The 25,478-nt window shown below is 40.9% G+C and overlaps 2 protein-coding genes across 3 annotated transcripts; one reads left to right on the forward strand and one right to left on the reverse strand.

Annotated features, from left to right (window-relative positions):
* Positions 1-585: 585 nt before the first annotated feature.
* LOC121630197 (EKC/KEOPS complex subunit Lage3) lies at positions 586-2,851 on the forward strand. 2 transcript variants are annotated; one of them, XM_041970337.1, is made up of 3 exons: positions 586-697; positions 2,229-2,351; positions 2,436-2,851. In XM_041970337.1, exons 1-3 carry the CDS (start codon positions 651-653, stop codon positions 2,548-2,550), a joined length of 285 nt encoding a protein of 94 aa, XP_041826271.1. In that variant the 5' UTR covers positions 586-650; the 3' UTR covers positions 2,551-2,851. The 2 variants fall into 2 exon arrangements, with proteins under 2 accessions (XP_041826271.1, XP_041826270.1); XM_041970336.1 differs by having other exon boundaries at positions 590-697; positions 2,229-2,357.
* Positions 2,852-4,623: 1,772 nt separating this feature from the next.
* Positions 4,624-9,428, reverse strand: wdr45 (WD repeat domain 45). Its single transcript, XM_041970335.1, has 11 exons — positions 9,271-9,428; positions 8,992-9,107; positions 7,630-7,704; positions 6,682-6,786; positions 6,471-6,576; positions 6,300-6,394; positions 6,152-6,231; positions 5,868-6,076; positions 5,476-5,577; positions 5,253-5,398; positions 4,624-4,882 (listed from the first exon to the last, which is right to left on the reverse strand). Exons 2-11 carry the CDS (start codon positions 9,038-9,040, stop codon positions 4,773-4,775), a joined length of 1,077 nt encoding a protein of 358 aa, XP_041826269.1. The 5' UTR covers positions 9,041-9,107; positions 9,271-9,428; the 3' UTR covers positions 4,624-4,772.
* Between the last annotated feature and the right edge of the window lie 16,050 nt (positions 9,429-25,478).

Here is a 25,478-nt window from a genome sequence, read left to right on the forward strand (position 1 = left end):
TCTAAAGATAAAAAAGTAAAAAGGTCAAACAAATAAGCCTTCATTCTCTTTAATATGAGATACTTAATTATATTAATATTAATGACACTACATTGATCCAGCCACATTATTTCAACCCATTTTCATTTGCTCTTATAATACAATACATTGAACATTCATTAAACTTGGTTGAAATTTGCACTTGAACAAGTTTCTCAGTCAGGTTAAAAATAAAAAGAAAATGATTTAAAGTCATTCATCACGCCAGACAATGTAACTTAAAAAGCATCACGAATCTGCTTTTTAAAATTTGTTTAATTTGCTTACACAAGATTATTTCACCATTTGATCACAAAATTTATTCATGAGACTTAATAAAACATTTAAAGAAAAACATATAAATAAAACTTTTATAAATAAAAGTTTTTATATGAACTTTTTAAAATACTTTATATCCCACGGAAATGTGTACATTTTCTAATAAGATGTGTGTAATTTTACAAACATTACGTACCGGTAGCTTTTTCTTTTTTATTTGATTGTTTCTGTGTTTGCTTTGATTTCTGGTGCCCTGCGTTGTAGTACCGCTCTCCGTCGCTGGGGGCAGCAGTGCACCAACACACACCAAGACAACACATCCTCTTCCGGTTCAGTCGCTGAACACAACAACAATGGCGGCTAACGGAGAAAGAAACCCGCAACTCGGCAAGCTAGAATTGTATCCTTCACTTTCAGCTGTAGGAGGAGCATTTTTAGCTCTGGGCTCATTTCTGTCGGTCGGTTCAAGCCGGGCTCGGTTCTGTTTCTGCTCAGCTTCACTGTAATGTGTTGAGTTGTGTGTTGTTATTTTTGGTGACACTAAGACGCAACAGAAACATCAATGATGATAAGTAACGAGGTTATTTTACTTATGCTGGTTCATGTGCTTTAGTTCGCTACCTCCGAAATAAATCAGATCTCTCTCTCTCTCTCTCTCTCTCTCTCTCTCTCTCTCTCTCTCCATATATATATATATATATATATATATATATATATATATATATATATATATATATATATAAAGAAAATATTAACAGGATTCAACAAGATATTAATTTAATGTGTACGTCTTCGTTTTCCAGTGTGTTGAGTGATGGCATTTCAGGAATTTAAAAGAAGGAAAATCTCCCTTTAATTAATTGGCAGAATCCTACATTTTTATTCTATTTAAATAAAGTTAGTCCTTTCAAATTGCTTTCCATATATATATATTTTCCCCTCACCCAACCTTGGTTCCTCTACCAGAGTCCTGGGAGCTTGAGGGTCCTCCAGTATCTTAGCTGTTCCTGGGACTGCTCTCTTCTGGATGGAGGTGTCTGATGGTTCTCCAGGTATCTGGTGGAGCCACTTCTCCAGTGTGGGGGACATGGCCCCCAGCGCTACGATGACCACTGGTACCACTGTTGCCTTCACCTTCCAGGTTTTCTCCAGCTCTTCCTTGACTCCTTGGAATTTCTCCAGGTTCTCGTGTTCCTTCTTCCTGATATTTCCATCGGTGGGGATGCTACATCCATCACTACGGCTTTCCTTTGCTGCTTATCCATGATCACAATGTCTGGTTGGTTGGCCTCCACCTTTTTGTTGGTCTGTATCTGGAAGTCCTACAGGATCTTAGTCCTCTCATCCTCCACCACCTTGGGAGGTGTTTCCCGTTGTAACCTAGGGGTCTCCAGTCCAGTGTTTCTGGTTTGTTCTCTTATTCCAGCAAACCTCTCTGACTTTACAAATAGTTCATAATCAGCTCCACACTAAAGATTTGGCAGCAGCTTAGGAAACACTTAAACTCAACATCTACTTTAGCACATTTATTTCCTCCTTCTTTGTCTTGAGTTTTCCTTTTCTGTCAGGCATGATAAAGGTTTGACATCTTAGAAAATTTTAGAAAGATGCTGTTTTTTTTATAGCTTACGTCTTTATTCTCACATTAGGCACTGTGTTAAATCCCGGATTATCCATGTGTAACGGTGCATGCTGAACTCATCTTCTCAGACTGAAGCAGAACATCTGGAGTTAAATCTGTTTGGGAAGGTGTGCTGAAAGTAGCTTGATTGGTGGGAGGAGGCTGCATCTCATCCTCATACAGTAATTATTTTTTTTAATAAAAGCTTTAAACTTTTTCTCCCCCTTGGCTGTTTTGGAAACCCCATAAAATTGATGTTGAGTCATGCTGCAGATGTTGTGTCCTCCAGTCTTCCTTGACCATCCTGCAGCTCTCTGGATGTCCCGTTCCCGTCATCCTGCGAGGCCGTCATCGCTCTGCGGTCCCTGTCACCGGATCGAGAGCCGAGGAAAGGCGGCATCAGCAAACAGCTGAGCGTGAGCGGCAGCACATTGTCTGTGTGAGACTCTCCTCCTTCCTCATGAGTCAGTCTGAGGTCCGTGGCTTTCCTCTGAAGGTGTGTGTCGCTGTGTTTCAGGAGGTGGAGCGCAGACGAAGCTCGAATCCTCAGAGTTTCTGTCAACTCATTTCTGGATCATCTGTCGCTCGTTGTGGAGACCATGGAAATGTTCGGCCCAGCTGTTACCCAGTGATGACTCAGGACTCTGGTTTTAGTCCGTTCTCCTTCCTCAGGAGGAAAATAAAGCCGACAACTCACAGCTTAAACTGTAAAATTTGGTTAGTTGAATATCTGCAACTGCTTGAATGTTTTTTCAGTTTTTAATTTATATCTGAAAAGGTGTGTCATGAAAAATTCCAACAGGACTCCGACATCATACAGAGATTGTTTATTTAAAAAAAGCTCACTGGAAATGTTGTAGACACCTCACCGGTGTTTCTTTTTTACAAAAAAATAAAAAAAGGTTTTCGTTTTCTAATAAAAGAAAGAAATTTTTTCAGGAATGCATCAGTAAAAATTATTTTCTGATGATGTTATTTTCTAAATGTTTTTTTTTTTAAATAATGTACTAAATAGAACTTTGTCATTGCAACAAAATGACTAAATTTAGTAATTAAATAAATAAATAAATGTTAATAAAGAAAAGAAAATCTCACCTCACCTTTCATATCAGTGATCAGCCCACATGTTTAACACCAACGTTTGCAGTTTTTCACAGAAGAAATTCTGAGAAACTGTAATTTCTGGTGTTCTGCATCCCTGAGTTAAAACAATACACATTTTCCTCGGTTTAAACGTCTGTTAACTAAACCAATAAACTCATCATCTACTCCTAAAATCTGTATATTTCAAGCACATCTGTAATATCTTCTGAGGTCACACACGTTTGGTATCCTGTTTGATTTAGTGAAAAACAGCCTGTAAGTGTTTCAGACCGACTGTTAAACAGCCTTCCCATGGTCCAGTAGGGGGCGCTCTGGTGTAAGTCTGACGTCGTGAAGGCCTCAGTGATAAATTAAGCTCAGGTTAATTTACTGATGCTGCAAAAATGGAGGAAACTTGTGAGCAAAGCCTTCGTGCAGACACCACAGCCATCAGTTTATTCCATCATCAGTGTTAAAACAGCTCATTTAAAGCGCCGTTCCACCAGTTCACCCGTCACAAGTCCGACCACATGTGGGCTTTGTGAAGTGACTGAAGCGGCGCGTTGTATGTATTCTGTGCAGAAATCTTGAAGTGTGAGAGGTGAAACGAGCTTGTTTATATGAGCGTAACATGATAACGTGTTTCTGGAAACCTGTGGGGGCTCCGGTTGGGCCTCTCCCTCGCTGTCTTCTGGGTGGGTGCTTGCTCGTCCCTGTGGTGGGCTGCCTCGGTTCCAGGTTGCTGCTGGTTGCCAGGTCTTGCCTGCCTCTGATCCTTGGAGGGGGAGCGGTTACATTTGCTCGATGGCCTTTATCAGTGTTGTCCTGCAGGTTTAATCACCACCAGCTACAGTTGTGTTCTTATATGCTTGTTGCTAGTGTTGTTCTTCGTGTTTCTCTCTTTGTCTTTTTGCAGGTGCTCCTGATGATTGTCTGCTTTGTCTTCTTACTCAGGCTGTAGGATGTTTTCTGCTAATTTTCTTCACAGGTGTAGCAGCTGGTTTTGCTGGTCTTCTGTTTTGGGTTAAGATTGTGAGGTTAATTTTTATCTCTGCCTCTTTTATCCTCACTCTCCATCTTCTTTCCGCCATTAGAACCAACATTAGTGAGTAATTCAGCAACATCCAAATAAAAGTAATGAACCTCAGTGACAAGGAGGACCTAACATGCATAAAACTCTGCTTGGCAAAGTAAATCTGGCACAACCATCATGCTGTTTGCTAAGAAACTGGACAGGAGCAGGTTAATCATTTATAATAATAAAAAGAAAAATTCTCATTTCCTCTTGGAGATCTAATAAAACATTAAATGACTTTTTTAAGCGTTTTAGCTCATTTCTTTCTTCTCTTACATGAATTATAGAAACTATGATGGATTTTTTAAAACTCATCCAAATCTTTAATATCAGTTTGATGCTGTTTTTATGTTTAAAATAATTCTACAAATGCCAAAATTATTCATTTTCTTCCACTGAATTCCTATTTTACAATAAAAAGTGAGTCTGCATCTTATACATGGCACTGTATATAGACAGTAAATTTACATCAAATTTAGGCATGTGACTGCCAGACCGTGGACTTCGAAGGCTGAAATATGCATAAACAAATATACAAATAAACTAATTCCAGGTCTTTATATGTGTATTTATATTCACTCTGCCACATTCTGGAGATAAAACAGATCACAGACACGTCATGAAAGCGGCTGCAGCACTGAGTCCGTTTATCTCTTCCTGTCAGCCGTGTTTCCTCCTCTTCCTCATACGTCATCTTCAGAAGTCGTCGTCATCACATATGTCCAGATACACGTCAAAGGCCTCTCGGTTGCAGTTCCCGTCCGGGGTGAACACGTACTTGTGGAAGGTCCCGTCCACACAGATGGCTGCGGAAGACAGAAAACTTCACCTGAAGGTCAAACCCTAACAAACCTTTATGCACGATTTTAGACAGATTTCAACATCCGGATCATCTTTTAGTCATAATTCAGGTCAAACATCTGCAGCTGTAAAATGTTGGATGCATTTCCTGCTCTCATATTTGTGTAAATTAACTGATGTTTAATGTTCTGTCGGCTAAAATGATCCGTTTGAGAGCATCACATTGAAGGATTGGAGCTCCTTTCCTTAGAATTTAAGGAGTGCAACGGTCCAATCATTTTCAGCTGGTTTCCACTGAAGAAGAGGAGAAACCAGTCCAGCTGCATCCAACAACAAAACCATGAACAACACGTGGATCTGAACACATTTCCTCACCGATGACTGAGTTGACGTTCTTGGACGTGTTCTTTCCAAAAGCGCAGATGCAGGCGCACTCGGCCGGCACCGTGAAGCTGGCGAGCGACCACTGGCTGTCCACGTACTGGCCAATCACAGGGCCCACCTTCCCAACACGCGCCAGCCTGTGGGGGAGGAGCAGAGACACGTTTAGCCCTTAGACCAGGGTGTGGGTGGAAAAGGATGTGATGGGGGGTCTTACGCTGAGCGGCGGTTGAGTTTGGTGTCTTTTAAAGCAAAGATGTGGACGGTGCCTTTGTCGCTGGAGGCGCAGAGGAAGGACGAGTCGTGGCTGAAGTTGATGCTGAAAAGATGAACACAAAGACGATGAGGGCGCCTCATCTAACAGTCCGTCCCAAAGTCAGAAACATTCAAGGGGTCCTTTCACTCTTTTTTATGTTCCGTATCCACAATCCACAAGAACCAAACCTAGAAGATGGAGTTGACTGTGAGCCTGGTCTTTCCCACACAGCGTGTGGGGGACCCACTCTTCTACGCTCCGATAGTTATACGAGCGTGCACGTGTCTGTGGGTCAGTTACTCCAAACCTGGACCTCAAACACCAAGAGACTTGAAAATGGTGGGAATGCGTACCAGTAGAGGGTGGCCGGGTCGGTTCCTCTGCGCAGCTCCACCAGCTTGTCTCTGGTCGTGGTATCAAACAGCCGGATCAGGGTTCCTTTACGGGAGGCGGACGCTGCAACGCTGCCGGGCTGGTTCAGCGCCACGCAGGCGATCTCGCTCTGGTGGGCGTTGATGGTGAACGGGGCGGATGATGTGCCGGGTTTGGTGTTGGACAGGTCCTGAAAGGAAACCAGGTTTTTACGGCTCAGACATTCTGATCAGAGATGAACATGTTTCTGAGTGTTGGGACTTACAACCAGCTGCAGGCTGCCGCATTTATGGCCTGGAAAGACCAGCAGCTGCTTCTCAAGACTGGGACATAAATCACACAGACCTGCAGGAGGAAGTTCAGCGTTAGCAGCAGGACGTGATGGAAGAACCAGAGGAAGGCTGCGTCCTCACCTTTGGGGTTATCTCTGGTGTCAAACTCAAAAAGTTTAACAGGGTTGTCTGGAAAACTGTACACATAGATCCTGTTCTTCAATACAATGATGATCCTGCAAGAAAAGGACATGAAATGTTCACGTTTCACGTTGCCGTAAACAGAGGAAGCAACGATGGGAGGAAACGCACTTGTCGTGTCTCATGCAAACAGCCAGAACAGGTTTGGTGAAGGTGAACTCCAGCACCAGCTTGTCTTTGGGGTCCCGGGACTCTCGCGCATCGTCCCAGACCAGAACTGAAGCAAACATGACAGAAGATCACAGGTTTAAAAGACGCCTTGAAGCCTAAATTTACACCTTTCTGATGGGAAAAATGTTCCAAGCTGAGTTTGAAGTATCACCGGATATTTCTGAGAACTTGGGATTGACTCCACCTCCAACTATGGCCAGCAGGTTGGAGCGATGCAGCATGGAGCAGAGGGCCACACTGCCCACCTGCTCATGGTCTGCAAAACACAGCAAGTCAGGCTGAGGGGGGTCGATTTTCCTCTGATCACCACACACAAGATGAAATAATAAGCAGCTGAGATGCTGCTCTCTGAAATAAAACAAAATCTAAATTTTCAAATTAAATAATGGCCATACATTTAGTAAATATATATAATATGGAAATAAAAAATGGTGCAGTTCATTCATTATTTAAAAATTGTGGAAAAAATAGATGAACCATGTCTGAATTTTAGGGAAAAAAAATTCATCACAATAAAATTATTTTAAAAAATCTGAAACAAATATAATAAATGTGTAATATATTATATAAACCTAATATTTTAATAGCAGAATCATTTTAATATTAAAAGAAATGGGGAGAAAAATGTTTAAATAAAAAAAATCTAATTATTTATCAATGTGAAATAGAATCTCCCATATAAAAATAGAATACCTCATATTAAAAATAGAATCTCCCATATTAAAAATAGAATACCTCATATTAAAAATAGAATCTCCCATATTAAAAATAGAATACCTCATATTAAAAATAGAATCTCCCATATTAAAAATAGAATATCTCATACTAAAAATAGAATATCTCATATTATCAAACTATAAATATATTTACTGGAAAAATCCCATTAAATATTGTGTACATGATGAAATTTACATTAAATATTAAAATTCATGTATCCATAATTGAATGTGTGTATATTCATGAGTCTGTATCCTGACGCTCTAATTTTGCTGTAAAGTTTTGTACTATGACAATAGATGATCGTATCTTAAACATCTTTAGGCACAGATGTGAAGAAACGTAATGTCTGAAAGTTTCCTGCAGCAGGAAGTGGACTCACCCAGATGACCCTTCTCCATCAGTGGCTCCACGTTGTAGATCCTCACCCCGGTTTCCATCGCACAGCAGAAGCAGCCTGGTGGAGGTAAAAAGAAGCATTTCTGTGGGTTAAATGTCAGGAAATGCTTCAGTTTTCACTGGAGATCCTTAAAATGCCACAAACATAAGATGAACTACACAATCCCTGAAGTTTCCCGTCATGATGTAGTAGGGCTGCGAGATAAATCACTTTTATTGATGCATTTCCCTCCTTTAATCTGTACTGCAAACGTTCTCTTTGAAGCTTTTGTAGTTAGCAGCGGGGCTCAGTCCTCCCTGTCTCCTCCCAGAGGGACACACACACCGTGCACACACTCCAAGTTAACAGCAGCTAGAAGGTCATTCCCAAACAGCCTGATGATGGAGCCATCAACTTTCATGCCCAAATCTCCAAGAAGCCAAGGTTTAGTTTAGCAGAGTAAAGTCCTCCCACTTGTTACTGGTTAAACTGGTGTAAAACCAGTTCACCAGAACGCACAGAAGTTCTGAGACCCCAGAACACAATCTGAGCCTGAACTGTTTCTGTCTGAAAGCACTAACATATTTACAGTGAAGTGAGCCACCACAGGCGCCTGGAATGTAGCTGTGCAGTAAAACCACAGTGAGAAATGCTGCTGTGAGATTAGGCAGCTTCAGCCCACAAACTCCCGAAGAGAGACGAATAACAGCCGGGTGAATGTTCTCAGTGGGTCCTGTATGATGAGAAACGATCCTGATGCAGTCACGATGCACATCGCTATGCAAAATATACAGCGTTCTACACGGTAGAAAAGCCAGATGTACTCACGTTATTTACAAGGCTTTTTTTTGTTGTTGTTTTTCTAAATAATTAGACTTAATAGGTACATTTGCATGCAAAAGCATTTCATCTAATGTTGTTTCTAATAAGTTTCATATGTTTTTAAAAAGAAAAGAAAATTAATTTAAAATCAGATTTTGTTTGAAAAGTAAAGATTTTCTTTTAGGCCACACTGTCCAGCCCTTTGAAGCAAACAAAGGCCTGAAACTGAACACTTCTCCACACCTGGCAGCCGGTACCTGACAGCAGAAACTGTGAAACACACAACACTACCAACTAAACTCTCAACTTTTACACATAAGCTGAAATAAGAGGTTACAAGGTTGGATTTCTATATCACACTGAAATATCTAAGGTAGCAGGAATGGTGTCAGGAAGAACCATGTTAGTTTTTCCATAGCAAAGACGTCTGTAGAAACTTCTTCACCAGGATAAGCTCTACTTTAATATAGGATTGAAAATATGATAACACATTAAGTAAAAATAGTGTATAATCGTGCTGTAATCGGGTGGGAAGCCTCTTACTCTGGTCCTGGTTGAACTGCAGGCTGTTGACTCCTCTGTGCTGAGCCATGGCTGCCGATCCTCCGGTACCGAGCAGTTACCGGTAAACTACAGCTTCAGGAGGAGCAACAGACAACCTGGGACAGAGAACACAAACACAAAGCTGCAGTTCAGAGGCAAACTGCTGGAGCTGGGGCACACCGAACAACACTGTAAGGCTAGCAGCCAACTAGCATTAGCATCAGAAACAACAAATAAACGGCTGACTTTTGTCCGCCATGTTGGATCATGAAGTCTCACCATGAAGACGCAGAAACGAGACGAGATGAGAGTTTTTAAACAGGTTTCATGAGGCGAAAGGAGACTAAAACCGGCGATGATGAAAGACAGATTTTTGTTTTTGTTTTCCAACGATTACGTCACTGGCACGTGCTTCCGGTTTTGTATCGAGAAGTGTTTCCCCGTCAGGGTTTGTCCCCTACCCCGCCCGCAGGAAAAGGGGCGGAGTCAGTCGCGCTTTTAGGGAAAGGCTCACCCCCTCAATGTTGGCCCAGAATGCTTTAAGCATTTTGATGAGTTATTAGCTCCATTCTTAACAGAAGTAGATTCTGAAAGCCTCCTAAAGGTTCTCTTACCCCTATGATGACACAGGGTATAATCTCTTTAATCCCAAATCCTAAAAAGGATCTTCTTTCTATTGACAATTGGCACCTGATTACACTTTTGAACAATGATTATAAAATATTAGTGTTGCTTTTTGCCAACAGACTGACAGATGTTTTACCTTCTATCATTGATGATACTCAGTCTGGTTTTATCAACATTATCAGACTAGTTTTAGATTTATTAGACTATAGTGACCTAATTGACTCATAGTTTTATCTTATTTTCAAAAATCCTTTGACTCAGTTGAACACAATTTTATTTTTAGTGCTCTAGAGAAATTTGGTTCTGGCACCTATTTTTGTAAAGTAATTAGGATGCTCTATAATAATAATAATAGCTCTTTTAAACTTAAGAATGGTACTTCAAAAAGATTTCAGCTGTTCCGTGGCATTAGACAAGGCTGCCAGATTTCCCCTTACTTGTTCTTAATTGCTGCCCAAACCCTGGCTACTCATATTTCTCTTAGTCCTTTAAAAGGAATTAGCATTGCTGGTAGTTGCTTTGTGATCAGTCCACTGGCTGATGAGACTACATTTAAGACTCCTCTCAGCTTTCTATCGCCCTGGACGTAATTCAGTCTGTTTCCAAAGCTTCTGGCCTACCTGAACTTACACAAATGTTAACTTTTGCCTATTAAAGACAGTTCTGTAACCTCTCTTTGCTCTCTCCCAGTTAAAAATCGGGTAACTTACTTGGGAATTACTATAACGAAAGATTCCAAACTTAGATTAAATTTTTCCTCCATCATAGAGAAGTTGCAGAAAAGCTTTGATAGATGGCTCCAGAGAGGTTTATCTTTAAAAGGCAGAAATTTCCTCTCTAAAGGCGAAGGTCTCTCTAGACTTGCTTATGCTGCTCAGTCTCTTTATGTTGATAACTGCACTCTTATAAAGGGCGATAAAATGCTTTTGGATTTTGTTTGGAAAAACAGGACACACTCTATTAAAAAAATCTGTTATCAGTAATTCATTAGAACATGGTGGGATGAATTTTATTGATTTCTCTTCCCCCAATAATACCTTTATAAAAAATTGGTTAAGAAATTTTTTATTCAGTTGTCTTTTCCAAAGTAGGAGGCCTCAGATTTCTTCTGGCCTGTAATTATGACATCCCCAAAGATTCCTATAAAGCTGTCAAACTTCCAGAAACAGATGCTGCTTGCCTGGTCCCTCATCTTTAAACATAACTTCTCCCCACACACGTCTTATCTGGAACAACAGGAACATTAATCATACGGAAAAAAAACTTTTAAAAACTTGAGATAATAATACTTTACTTTAGTTACCCAGCTACATAATTCTAGTGGGCAGTTCCTTAGTTATGCAGAATTTATTGATGCCTTCCCAGCTCTTTGCTTTTTAGAGAATTTTGGATGGTTAAGGAGGCGATCCCCTCCTAAAAGGTCTCTCTCCTTCAGGTCCTGCTGCTCCATAGACTGACCCTTTTCAAAGGTTTGTCAGCAAGCTGTGTTTCTCTGGCAAAAGTGTGAAAAATAAAAATGTTATTGTCACTTTTTGTTTTTACAACATTCTGCATCATCTCTTGTTCTTTCATACTGGAACAATATGGTTGATAACCCGCCCTAGAAGAAAATTTGGTCTTTACCTTACAAATATCTTTTAACATTATACATTAGAGTCGGAGAGAGAAATCCTGGTCTGGGAGCTTAAAGCTGTGTGTGGATATCTGTCAGTATTGAATATTGAGCTTTGCTGATTAATTCAGGATCTGAGGATTCTGAGGGATCCTTCTATATAAAAATATTTGTTGTCTTTGCGCCTGCAACAGGATGCCAAGTTTAAGTGGTGGGTCAGCTGTTTGCTGTGAGAAAGCGTTGTGTCTTTCATCTTCTTGAGGTGCAGCATGTGAAACACTCAACAATCCTTGAAAAAAGTTGTTAATTGGTGTAAAAACATATTTTCACAGTTCCATTCAGCACAACACCATAAATCATTGTTAGTAAAACAGAATGAATTGTCTGAGTTCTGTGTAGCGCTAGAAACCTGACAGAGACCAACAGTTTAATCATTTTGTCAGTTTAGATGCGGACAGCCTGTCCAGACCTTCTACCTTTATTAAATGATGAAATGACGTCTGATGGTAAATTTGTTCTTTCTGTGTCTCTCTGAGCAGCGTTGTTGATGGGCTCTGTCAAGGAAGCAGGTTCTGGGACAGAGAAGCATCTTATGAAGACAAATACCACAATATTTTACAGAAGAGTAACACACGAGGTAAATCTGGTAGAAAGAAGGAAATTCATGTGGTCAACATAAGAAATTATAGTTTGCGTCTGCCAGCATCACATGACTAAACACATGTCAGCACGTATAAGTTGTGGCCAGAAACTAATACTTGATCTCCCTCTAAAGACAGAACTTGATGGTCATCACATGATCAGCTGGGAAGCTGAAGCGGAGTGTGTTTGGGTGGAATTATTATTTTCATAATAAAGAAAAGGAGACATCTGATGTAAACAGAGAAATAACACATATTTTTTTCATACAGGGGGCCAAATCTTTTGAATTGCTTCAAATTTTAATTGAGATTTTAATAATTTAAGAAAAAAATCAAATCAATAGCTTCTAAATCAAGTGATCCAGTCACTTCAAACCAAAGCTGAATCGAAGCCGATGATCATCCAAACAAGACACGACTAATCCAGACTTTCTTAAAGCTGAGTTATAGTCCAGTGATCGACCACTTTGTGGAATTGAAAAATAGGCAGTAAGCTTTAAAGGCAAAATAAGTAGCACTGACACCTAGTGTTTAAAATCAGAACTGCAGCCGAAAGATAAAAACATGGAGAGCGTTCTTCCTCCCTCCCCCTCGGAGAGTTTCGCGTAGGTTTGTGAGAGGACGGTTCTTTTATGATGGACGGAGAGCATAGCGAGAACATCATGATGAGGAGTGAAGATGATTCACACACACAGTAAGATGCTACTAGCATGAAACAGAGTGTAAACTAATGCCACGCAGCGGCAGTTTTCCCTTAGTCTCACTTAGTCTAAATAGCCGGGAGTAGAGCTGGATACCGAGCCCGCTGATGATCTGCAGGTGGTGTCAATTGAGGCTCCAGCCTCCGCCCTCCGTCCCCATGGCAACCTGCTCAGCCCAACCTGCAAACTCACACACATACACACACAGCCATGACGGTCTAGTAAGAATAGGTTGTTGTAAGTTGGAACAATTAGATAAAAAAAAACACTGTTTGGTTATTTGCCTTTTGGTTGACAGTACAAAGAGAGAGAGATGACTTTAATTATCTAGTTAAATAAAATCTATTTGTGTGTGATTGTCAGTCCAAAGAGGGAGAGATGAAAAAGGAGAAGGAGAGGAGAGAGTGAAAGGTCAGGAAGAAGCAGATAACAAGAGCGAGTTGAAAACAGAAAGTAATCAACAGATTTGCCAATGAAGCAACAGGTTAAAGTACAAGGAATAATCTGCAGTATTTATACAAAGATAACATACATTGTACCATAGGCAGGCTTGCCTCTCTATTATAACTGTATTATCATTATTATTAGTAGTAGTATTAATATTAGTATTAAAATTATTGTTGATTTCAAGCACTTTTCTTTTTTTAAGTATATTTTTATTTATTATTATATAATACATAAACTGAAAACGTCTATTTCTGTTAATGTGTTTTACATGTTGTGTGTTGTATTTCAAATAAAAGTAAAAAATAAACTTTGATGAAACAAACAGACATGAAACTAAAATTTTCATACAGTATAAGATGCGTGTTCATTATGCCTGGAGACTTCTGCTGATCCTGGATTCAGTGGAGACGCTGCTGTTTGTTTACCTGCAGACGTTTTCATTTTGAGTTCACTTTCTTCTGGCTCTGCATTCAGCAGCTGCTCAGGAGGCGGATTTTCTCAGAGTTCAGTTCACAAGAGCTGAGATAAACCAAATATGGCATCTTGAAGACTCGTGTCATTACATTTATTCATGTTTTTTTATTATTTTTATTTGGACTTGTAATATTAAGGCATCAACTGTGAACTTAAATGTTGATTAACTGAAATCATTTCAGGTTTCATCCACATTACTTGCTACAAATGAAATGTTTGCAGATCATTTTTTATCCTGATAAAGTCTTCAGCAACTTTTTTATACTCAACCCAGGACATGATTGTGGACGTTCTGAGTTTGGCCGTGATGAAGAACAGCTCCAGGATGTTGGTTTCCAGCCTGATGAATTTTAAGGCCTCCGGTCCGTCCAGTGCTTTATGAAGACTTCCACATGCAGCTTGTACAGGTTCCAGAGCAATCTTCAGAGGTTTAACAATCATCCTGAGCTCTTGTTGTAGTCTGTTCATTTTTGTAACAATTAGCTGTTCTAAGTACATCTGTTTAAGAAAGAAACCCAAAGCCCAAATACATCCAGCAACAGCAAATAATACATACACAATCAAAGTAAAACCTGCTGTAGCAGATGCTGCTAATCCTGCAAGCACAGCTCCAACTACTGCAATAAGTCCACCTGTAATAAGACGCCGCTTCGTCTCCTTGTTGATGTCTCTTATATCAGCAGCGAAGTACTGAAGCTCACCTACAATCTGTCTCATCCTGGCTTCGTTGTTTTCACACAGTCGGATAAATGAAGCTGCTCTCTGAGACAGATTCTGTCTCAAACCAGAAACTCTGGTTGTTCGAAACATAAACATCTTCATAAAATGTTGAAATTATTTCCCTCTGCAGATGAGTTCACAGTCTAAGAGATTCTGTGGGTGAAGAGATAAATGATTAAATCAGTGATCTGTTCTCAGATCAGCATCTACGCACAGAAACTTTTACTTACCCTCAGATAGAGATCTGTTTCCTCTTGATGTCTCGGTCGGTCGGACAGAGCTGAAGATTTATGTGTTTATGTGTGTCACACCTTTTTACTGTGATCATGTAATCTGACTGTATTAATACCTCCTCTTCTGTGTTGAGTCACAGCCTGTAAGGTTTAAATGACCTTCTTAAAGGAACATTGTTCCCACTGACAGCTCTCTGTTTGGGACCATACTCCTTAAACTTGGCAGGAACTCTTTACCTGCAAACCCAGTTGCATATATAGTAGTGCTGGACAACCACTAAAATTTTAATCAATGCAATTAATCACAATGAATCCTGTTCAAAAGTAGTGTATTTTACACTTTTACATTAAAAGTACGGCTATAAGTTCAGAAACTTTTAGTTTACAAACATTTTAACAGCATAATAATAGATTAGATTTATAAAGCCCTTTTCAAGCCACCCAAAGCTCCATTATTCATTCATACTTGGTGATGGTAGCTACATGAGTAGCCACAGGGGCCCTGGGGCAGACTGATGATGCAGCCAGTCTGCACCTACGCCTCTCCGACCTCCACCCAACATTCATCCACATTCATGGAGGCAAGAAGGACGAAGTGTTTTGCCCAATTAAGGACACAACGACTGGAAAAGCCATCCCTCTGATTACTGCACAACCCACCCTCCCAAGTTATTAGGATGGATTTTAAAGCTGTGTGAAGCTCCTTTGCTTTTAAACTCAGAGGGAACACTGTCTGAATTTCAGCCTTCAGGTGTTTCCCTGTTGAACAGACAAAAAGCAGGTGTATAATCCCAGATCTACATAGTGAAGGAGGAAGTCATGTAATGACAGAAAAATAAAGATCATGACCTCAACTTGTCTCGGTTTGTGGAGGATGTGGACCCAAACAGGGCCATAGCCAGGGTTTTAGCCGAGGTCCACCACCCATTATGTTCCACACATCTCAACAGACCAAAATGAAGCATAAAATCTATTTAAAATGGAAATTATGTTTCACAAAAACCACTCCATCTCTGTCATGTCCCGTCTCTGTCCTCTGATTTTTGCTCTCTACTTCCCTCTGAGCGTCCTGTCTCACCCACATCTATCTATCTATCTATCTATCTATCTATCTATCTATCTATCTATCTATCTATCTATCTATCTATCTATCTATCTATCTATCTATCTATCTCTCTATCTATCTATCTATCTATCTATCTATCTATCTATCTATCTCTCTATCTCTCTATCTATCTATCTATCTATCTATCTATCTATCTATCTATCTATCTATCTATCTATCTATCTCTCTATCTATCTATCTATCTATCTATCTATCTATCTATCTATCTATCTATCTATCTATCTATCTATCTATCTCTCTATCTATCTATCTATCTATCTATCTATCTATCTATCTATCTATCTATCTATCTCTCTATCTCTCTATCTATCTATCTATCTATCTATCTATCTATCTATCTATCTATCTATCTATCTATCTATCTATCTATCTATCTATCTCTCTATCTATCTATCTATCTATCTCTCTATCTCTCTATCTATCTATCTATCTATCTATCTATCTAATAATTTACTCTGCAGACGACCTTATCTGGGCCTGTTGAAATGTGATCTCAGGGACTATGTTCACTATGTTCACATTAACTCCACACTGCAAACTGAACTCATGCAGCTTTTTATTGTAGCATTTACTTATTTTATTACTTATAACCATATTTATTACATCACAGTGGAACAAAAAGGAAAGCCTTAGTTTTCAGATTGTAGGGAACTGATTATCAGCACAAACAGCTAAACCTGGCAGAATGATGGAAATTACTTTCCTAAAATTCAGTGTTCCACGTCTCCAACAGCTCTATGTTTTCTCCCTCTGGACCTGGATACCTGCTAGTATCTGCCTGCAGCATCTAAGGACTCCAGAGTGACCTCTCGCACCCGTCCTCCTCCTCAGATCACCTCATCACCTCTGCTTCTGTGTTCTGATTGATTCTCAGATGTTTAAGGGGGTTTTTGGTCTTCCCACAGATCAAACATAGTGCCATTGCTGTTTGTGGAGCTGAAACATCTTCACAAAGTACAGCTTTTCGGACTGATTGATCAGTGAGTGAGCAGCACGCTGCTGCGACGCTACAACAACAGCGGGCGGAAGAAGAAGTAGTTCCTACCTCTCCTGATAGTTTAGTTTTCACTGTTTTCATGTTAAGGATAATTATTCATATGAGAAGGAGATTTAGTTTGAGAATCAGTTCAAAAACATAAATCACTGCTAATTAGTCTTCTCAGATAACCAGTAGCTCAAAAGCATTCATTTGATTAATCTTATTATGCACACAGCAGTCCTGGACCCAAACACAGGACTGAGAGGCAAGAGGCAGGCGGTACGGCAATCAGGAGGAGGTGGAACGGGCTTTCTTATTTCTAAAAGTGGAACGTTACTTCTCCGTCCTACGGCTAACTGTTCATCACCTGAGTATCACGCAGTAAAGGTCTCTACACCCATCACTGCATACATTCTGGTCATTTACCGCCTCCGGGTGGCAGTTTAGATGTGTTTGTCTCTGAAATGGACATGATTCTCTCTGACATTCCTGATGATTCACATTGGCAAACCACAGCAACTGACTTTCTGGCTCTCATCTACTCTTTCAACCTCAAACTGGTTCAGACTCCTCCAACACACAAAGCTGGTAATATTCTTGACTTGGTGCTGACCAGAAACTGCTCCACAGCCGACCTGTCTGTCACCCCGTTGCACCTCTCTGACCACTTCCTGGTTAAATTCTCTGTCTTCCTTCCTCATGTCAATCAAGCAGCTCCAAAAATGGTGTCCTACCGCAGAAACCTGAGATCCCTCAGACCTACACAGCTGTCTGATGAGGTTTACTCTACCCTCCCTTCCCACTCAGACTTCTGCTTACTGTCTGTTAATGAGGCTACAGAAACACTCTGCTCCTCTCTCGCCTCCTCTCTGGACGAACTCTGTCCTCTGGTGTCCAAACCAGCCAGACAAAACCCTCCCAGTCCATGGCTCACAAAGGTTCTAAGGAATAACAGAGCCGGACTCAGGGCTGCAGAAAGAAAGAGGCACAAATAAAAAGAACACACTGACTTATCTGAGTACCAGCAAAAACCTGAAACTTTCACATCCAGCCTAAAGGCAGCCAAGAAAACCTTTTATCAGAACAAGATCCGCAATGCTCCCAACACACGACAACTGTTCATGGCGTTTAACTCTCTTCTATCTCCACCACCTGCTCAGCCTCCCACTGTGCTGACTGCAGAAATGTTTGCTTCCTACTTCACTGAAAAGGTTGCTACCATCAGTAACCAATTCACTGAGCCTGACCAACTCAGCCTTACCAAACCAGCTACTGGTGCCTCACTCTGCTCCTTCCGCTCTCTAAATGAGGACGAAGTCTCTAAACTTCTAGTCACCTCAAAACCCACGACCTGTCCTCTTGATTCTGTTCCCTCTGACATCCTTCAGAGCATTTTACCTACAGTCAAATCTGCAGTAACCCATATTATCACCTCCTCTCTTAAATCCGGTGTCTTTCCCTCTGCCTTCAAGCAAGCTCGGGTTACCCTGCTGCTGAAGAAACCCACACTCAACCCAGCCCAGGTTGAAAACTACCGGCCGGTCTCATTGCTTCCATTCATGTCTAAACTACTAGAGCGTGCCGTCTTCAGTCAGGTCTCACAGTTCCTCCAGGACAACAACCTGTTAGATCCATATCAATCTGGATATAGGCAAGGTCACTCTACTGAAACTGCTCTCCTGTCAGTTACTGATTCCCTACGGGTTGCCAGATCCGCTGGTCAATCCTTAGTCCTTATACTGCTGGACCTGTCTGCTGCCTTTGACACGGTCAACCATCATATACTGTTCTCCACACTCTTGGAGCTTGGCATCTCAGGATTTGTCCTCTCGTGGTTTACATCCTACCTCACAGGGAGATCATTCAAAGTATCTTGGCAAGGGGGCGTGTCCAGATCACATGGGCTGACAACAGGGGTGCCTCAGGGCTCGGTGCTCTGCCCTCTTCTCTTTTCCCTATACACCTCCTCACTCGGTGCATCATTAACTGTCATGGTTTCTCCTACCACTGCTATGCAGATGACACTCAGCTTTTCCTTTCTTTCCCACCTGATGACACAACGTCTCAATGTGAATATCAGCATGTTGCTGATATCTTCACATGCATGAAGGATCGCCATCTTCAGCTAAATCTGTCCAAGACCGAGCTTATTGTCTTCCCAGCCAATCCTTCCTTACCGCCACAGATAAGCTTGCAGCTTGACTCCATCACGCTTGTGCCTACGTCTTCTACCAGGAATCTTGGTGTCATGGTAGACAACCAGCTGACCTTTAAGGACCATGTTGCCTTGGTTTCCCGGTCTTGCCGATTTGCTCTCTACAACACCAGGTGTATCAGACCCTACCTGACTGAAAACACGGCCCAGCTCCTGGCCCAGGCTCTGGTCATTTCACACATTGACTACTGCAACTCCTTACTGGCTGGCCTGCCTGCATGCTCAGTTAAACCTCTGCAGATGATCCAGAACGCAGCAGCACGTCTGGTCTTCAACCAGCCCAAAAGAGCTCATGTCACTCCGCTGCTAATCGCTCTCCACTGGCTTCCAGTTGCAGCGCATCAGATTCAAAGCTCTGCTTCTGGTTTACAAAACAATAACCCAAACGGCTCCGGTCTACCTCCACTCCTTAATCCAGAACTACACTCCCTCTCCACAGTTACGCTCTGCCAGTGAAAGACGCCTAGTGCTCCCACCACAAGGTGGCGCCACATCAGTAGCTACACTCTTCTCCTCTGTTGTTCCCCGGTGGTGGAACCATCTACCAAACTCTGTCCGATCCGCAGAGTCCTTATCCACTTTTAAAAGCAAGCTAAAGACTCAGTTGTTTAAGGAGCATTTCCACACTTAGCTTAACTCTTCTACTCAGAATGAGGTAGAAAGATTTGTCCAGCTCTTTGGCTCAACCAAGTACTGAAGAAGCTGCTGATCTTGTATTTAAACTAAATTTAAACAAAATGTATTGTATTTAAACAAAATGACTTATAAAAATCTAATATATATATATATATATATATATATATGCACTCCCTCTAGCATTACATGACAGCACCTGGGTCCAACTGGATTCACATCAATCTGACTACCACTTCATTATGACGTCCCATCTTGTTTGAATTCATGCTTGTGTTCTTATTCTCAAACGTAAGTCGCTTTGGATAAAAACATCTGCTAAATGACTGTAGAATAGAATGGAATAGAATACAATAGAATAGAATAGAATCAAAGGTTTAATATACGGCTAACAGGAATGGAAAAAAAAAAATAACTCCAGGGACAACACAGGAAAACACAGGCCAATCTGGCCATGAATGAATGGGTCCACATCATTTAAAGCCTGGGTGACCCGGGTGGGCGGAGTTTTCACTCCGTTTAAACCCGGATGATCATCCAGGCCATCAGGATGACCTGCTCAGATCCCACGGCTTGTTCTGCGAGAACGCACCTTTTAACCACATGGGTTGAACAAACAAATCAGAGTCGATTTTCTGTTAAACATAGAAAATGTTCTAATCTGATAATAACGTTGATGTTTGGTCTTTATTTGTTCAGTAGATTATTTCACATAAATATGATTGCTCAAACAGCTTCTGTTAATATTATTATTCTTTGCAGCTGCTCCAGGCAGTTATGTTACAGTCCAGGGGTCTCATTTATAACCGTTGCGTACGCACAAAATGGGGCCTGAAACTGGCGTACGCCTCTTTTCACGCAAAGGTTGTGATTTATAAAAAACAAACTTGACGTGAAAATGTGCGGTCTTTCACGGCAGCTCTGACCCATGCGTACGCTGGTTTTGGAGGCTGGGGGAATTGGCGACACAGATGGAGAGGTGGGGAATTAACAACATACTGCATCCAGAGTCCTCTTGTGGCAGCGTGGGGTCCTGTCACCATGTCTCCAATTAATTTTGCGCTCTGGCTGTATGACCGCAGATGTGATTTCGGCTCACTGGTCAGCCTGCATGACTTCAACCCGGCAAGAGTTCATAACCCGTCTCCGCTGTCTATGCGTCCTGCTACACTCTTCCACATCCAATTTCCCTATATTGCAGGAGAACAGGCCGACATTAAAAGGCAATTTGCAGCAATGTCCGGTTTTCCTAATGTAATCGGCGCAATTGACTGCACTCATATTGCTATAAGGGCCCCATATGTCGATGAATTCATGTATGTCAATAGGAAGCATGTGCATACTATCAGTGTTCAAGTCATATGTCAATCCAACATGATGTTGACAAATGTAGTTGCACGATGGCCTGGCTCTACACATGACTCTTACATCCTAGCGCAAAGCAGTGTAGAGAAGAGACTGCAGGCAGGCGCTGTACGTGATGGCTGGCTTCTTGGTAAGACAATAACTTTATATTGACAACCAGCTTAGCCAGATGCAGACCACTCATGCACTGTTTCATTGAAATGCAGGGGACAGTGGCTACCCCCTCCGGCGCTGGCTCCTGACCCCCTTCCCAAACCCCCAGAGCGCAGAGGAGACCCTGTTCAATACCGCTCACTCCCGTGCGCGCTCAACTGTAGAGCGCGCCATCGGCCTTTTAAAATGCCGGTGGCGGTGTCTGGATGCGTCAGGGGGTAGATTATTGTACCATCCCCAAAAGGTGCGCAGGATCGTGAGGGCGTGTGGCGTGCTGCACAACCTGGCACTGAGGCACGGCATCCAACTACCTCCTGGCCTCCCCCCTCCTCGGAATGCCGACCCTCACCCACAGCCCCCTCCCAGACACAGGGAGTTCCAACACGGGGCACGGCTCCGTGAGGAGGTCATGCAGCGATTAAGCAGACAATAAGGTTCACTTTTTCACAAGCTCTTTTAATGTGTTTGAAATGTCGAACATAATGTCACACAAATTATGCAGTGTTGTTCTGATTTCCTTCAGTTCATTGATGGTTTCTTTTTGATCTCGCCATGGTCCGCTCTGTCCCGCTCACAGAGTTAACTGAGGTAACTATGTGTTGCCACTCACGACACTTACTCTTATTTGTCACGCCACTACTGTGGCTACCAAACAAAATAATTTTTCGACTCTCCACCTCACTCACTAATGCATCGATTTCTGGCTCTGTGAAGTTGCGTTTTTTGGTTCGCTTCCCTGCGGTTGCCATTGTTCGTGGATCACAACATGGATCAGCTGGCTCATTTTAATACACGCTGAGGTACTTTGCATTGACCATTTATGGTGGAAAGTGGGTGTGTAGTGGGCGGAACATGAGCCAAATTCACCTGCGCAAACTTCAAGGACGAGTGTGATTTATAAAGGGGAAATTGCTTGCACCTGTGCGTACGCACGGTTTTATAAATCAGAATATTTTATGGCGTACGCCAACTTCCGGTTTTGGGCGTAAGTACACTTTTAGTAAGAATCCTACGCACAGTTTTATAAATGAGACCCCTGGTCCTTATAGACCTCCGAAAGACAATGTGTACAAAATTACAGCTTCTTTTTTATTAAATTATTATCTTTTTATGATAAATTTTGCCCTGAAAGATCTATGTCTTTTTTGCTTTGGTAAAACTTCTTTCCATCGACAAAAACTCTTCCCTCCATTTAAGTGGCAAACTCCTTCTCCACGGCTCGTCATCACTCCTCCCCGGGTCGTCCCCGGCTGAGGGTAAAGGAGCGGACCCAATGAAACCGAGAGGAGAGGTGTGTATACACAAAGGTGAACTAACAACAAGCAGGTGAAGTAAATTAGCAAATTAAACCAGGTGAGCTGATGTAGAAGGGAAAAAACTACTAAATAAAACATGAAAGACAGAACTCAAAATGACCAGAATAGAAACTGTAATATAATTAAAAGCAGTCAGACCATGACACAACCATATTCTATTACAATAGAATAGAATAGAATAGAATAGAATAGAATAGAATGCCCTTTATTGTCATCATAGAGAATGTACAGTGAGACTGGAGAGCTTCTCATTTTCAGAGCAAAACATGGAGTTAAAACTAAAAAAATGTAAATGACTAAAAAAGTATAAGAAACAAAGTATTTAAAAGATAAAAGATACAAATACTTTTCTCACTTTTCACTATCTTTCACGCTTTCACTGTTAATTGTAATCCAGCTCGTAATATCAGCAGCGCACGCGGCCGGTCAAAAACCGTCAGGACGCACAGCCGCACCATACATGATAAATATAAACACTCGCGTTTTATGTATGAGAGAACACGCATTAAGGTACATATACGGACATTTAACATACGGACAAACGCGCACAATCAGGCTGCATGCAAACACGCGCGAACACGCAAGAGGGGCGCACAAAGACACACGCGTCAGTAACACGCATGAAGCATTAAACCGTTCACAATAACCATGTTAAAAATCGTCTGTTGGAATGTACATGGAGCCGGTTCCAGGGAGAAGAGGTTGAAGATCTTTAATAAATTACAGGAGCTGCAGGCTGACATTGTCTTACTACAAGAGACTCATTTAACAAACTCAACCATAGATCTTCTTAAAACAGCTCAGTTTCCTCATGTTTACTCAGCCTGTTATAATTCTAGGCAAAGAGGAGTAGCTACTCTTATTAATAAGAGACTAAATTTTGACATAGATAGCACAGTAGTGGATCCGGAAGGCAGATTTCTGATAACTTTATTATCTATTTGTAATATCAAATTATGTATTACCAATGTATATGGCCCCAATGCAGATGATCCCTCCTTTTTCCACTCCCTGTTTGCTACACTCCAGAATTATTCAGATAACAGAATAGTGCTAGCTGGTGATTTTAATGTAGTCTTGACTGAACAAGATCGCTGCAGCACATCAGGTAGTCATCGAGTCTGGCAGTCGTCAGAAACTATCAAACAGTACATGAAGGATTTTGGTCTTTGCGATGCTTGGCGCTCTCACCATCCTAAACTAAGAGAATACACCTTCTTCTCTTCAGTTCACCACTCCTTCTCTAGAATAGATTATATATTAAATAGTAACTCACTAATGGGCGACATTTCAGAGACTCAGATACATCCAATCAGCATTAGCGATCACGCACCAGTTTCATTCACTCTGAGAAACAAAAATAATAAACCGATTGGTAAAAGCTGGAGATTTAACACCTCTTTATTGAAAGATCCTGAGTTTATTGATTATTTTAAAAAAGAATGGTCAATTTATATAGAAAAAAATGACATGCCTGAAACTTCAGCGTGTCTCCTTTGGGAAGCAGGAAAAGCAGTAATGCGAGGGAAAATAATTTCCTTCTCCTCACATAAGAAGAAGAAGGAAACAGCAAGAGTTTTAGAATTAGAACTCAGGATTAAATCATTGGAGGAGGCTTACCGCATTTCCCCCAAAGAGCACACAATGAATAATATAAGGAAAACTAAATTGCAGCTTAAAGAAATTATAGATAAAAAACACAGTTTTTAGTGCAAAGACTTCGCTTGGAGAACTTTGAACACAGTAACAAATCTGGAAAGTTTTTAGCAAATCAACTAAAAACAAACAAGGAGAAAACAACAATCTCCTCTGTTAAAGATCAAGACGGAAACATCAGCCATGACCCAGACAAGATAAATGACACGTTTAGAAGCTTCTATAAAACATTATATGAATCACAGATTAATCCAACAGATGAACATATTGAACAATTTTTAAACAACATTAATCTACCAAAACTAAAAAATGAAAATAAAATAAATTTAGATGCACCTATTACTGTAGATGAACTCCACGAAGCTCTCCAACATATGCCCAACAATAAAGCCCCGGGTCCAGATGGTTACTCAGCAGAATTTTACAAGGAATTCTGGACAACGCTAGCTCCTACATTTTATAATATGTTGTTAGAAATACAGGAAAAACAAAAAATACCGCAAAATATGAACTTAGCTAATATAACACTATTGCTAAAACCAGGCAAAGACCCCACACTTCCATCCAGTTACCGTCCCATATCTTTAATAAATGTAGACCTGAAAATAATTAGTAAAGCTCTTGCCAGAAGGATAGAAAAAATAACCCCTCTTATAATACATCCGGACCAGACAGGTTTTATAAAAGGTCGACATTCATCTACTAACACGCGTAGACTAATTAACCTCATTGATTACTCTACTTTACATAATCTAGAATCCACAATCATTTCTCTAGATGCAGAAAAAGCCTTCGACAGGGTAAACTGGAAGTTTCTATTTGCAACACTAGACAAATTTGGGTTTGGACCTTCTTTCATAGAGTGGATTAAAATATTATATAATAACCCAAATGCATGTGTGAAAACCAACGATCAAACTTCTCCAAGCTTCCGCTTACAGAGAGGCACCAGACAGGGCTGTCCACTCTCCCCCTCACTTTTTGCCATTTTCATAGAGCCGTTAGCAGCTGCTATTAGACAAAATACAGAAATTAAAGGAATCCAGGGCAAAAATATAGAACATAAAATAAGTCTTTATGCAGATGATGTATTACTCTTCCTTCAGAACTCACAAACATCACTCTCTGAGACAATCACAGTTATTAATAAGTTCTCATCAATATCTGATTATTCTATTAACTGGTCTAAGACTACAGCCATGTCCATCAACTGTGACCTACAAAACATCCCTAATATCAAAATACAGACAGGAAACATTAGATATTTAGGTATAAATATTTCCCCCAGATTATCAGATTTAACAAAATTAAACTATGTTCAGCTACTAAAAACAATAGAAGATGATCTCTTACGGTGGAGGCGCTTACCCATCTCACTAATGGGGAGAGTTGCCACCATTAAGATGATGATTCTACCTAAAGTTAATTATTTATTTTCAATGATACCCACTAAACCCTCCACCAGTTGGTTTAAATCTCTGGACTCTTTCATATCCAAGTTTCTTTGGAAAAACAAGCCGTCACGTATCAGTCTTAAAACCTTACAGCAGACTAAAGATAGAGGAGGACTGGACCTACCAAACTTTAAT

This window comes from Melanotaenia boesemani, chromosome 19 (genome assembly GCF_017639745.1).
Source record: "Melanotaenia boesemani isolate fMelBoe1 chromosome 19, fMelBoe1.pri, whole genome shotgun sequence".
In the NCBI taxonomy this organism is placed as follows: Eukaryota; Metazoa; Chordata; class Actinopteri; order Atheriniformes; family Melanotaeniidae; genus Melanotaenia; species Melanotaenia boesemani.

Coding starts and splice junctions, on each gene's coding strand:
- LOC121630197 (XM_041970336.1), top strand. CDS start 651: ATGGCGGCTAACGGAGAAAGAAACCCGCAACTCGGCAAGCTAGAATT. Junction 698..2,228: donor CAACTCGGCAAGCTAGAATT/GTATCCTTCACT, acceptor ACCATCCTGCAG/CTCTCTGGATGTCCCGTTCC. Junction 2,358..2,435: donor AGCGGCAGCACATTGTCTGT/GTGAGACTCTCC, acceptor GCTGTGTTTCAG/GAGGTGGAGCGCAGACGAAG.
- wdr45 (XM_041970335.1), bottom strand. CDS start 9,040: ATGGCTCAGCACAGAGGAGTCAACAGCCTGCAGTTCAACCAGGACCAG. Junction 6,577..6,681: donor CAAGTTCTCAGAAATATCCG/GTGATACTTCAA, acceptor TGTTTGCTTCAG/TTCTGGTCTGGGACGATGCG. Junction 4,883..5,252: donor GAACGTCAACTCAGTCATCG/GTGAGGAAATGT, acceptor TGTCTTCCGCAG/CCATCTGTGTGGACGGGACC.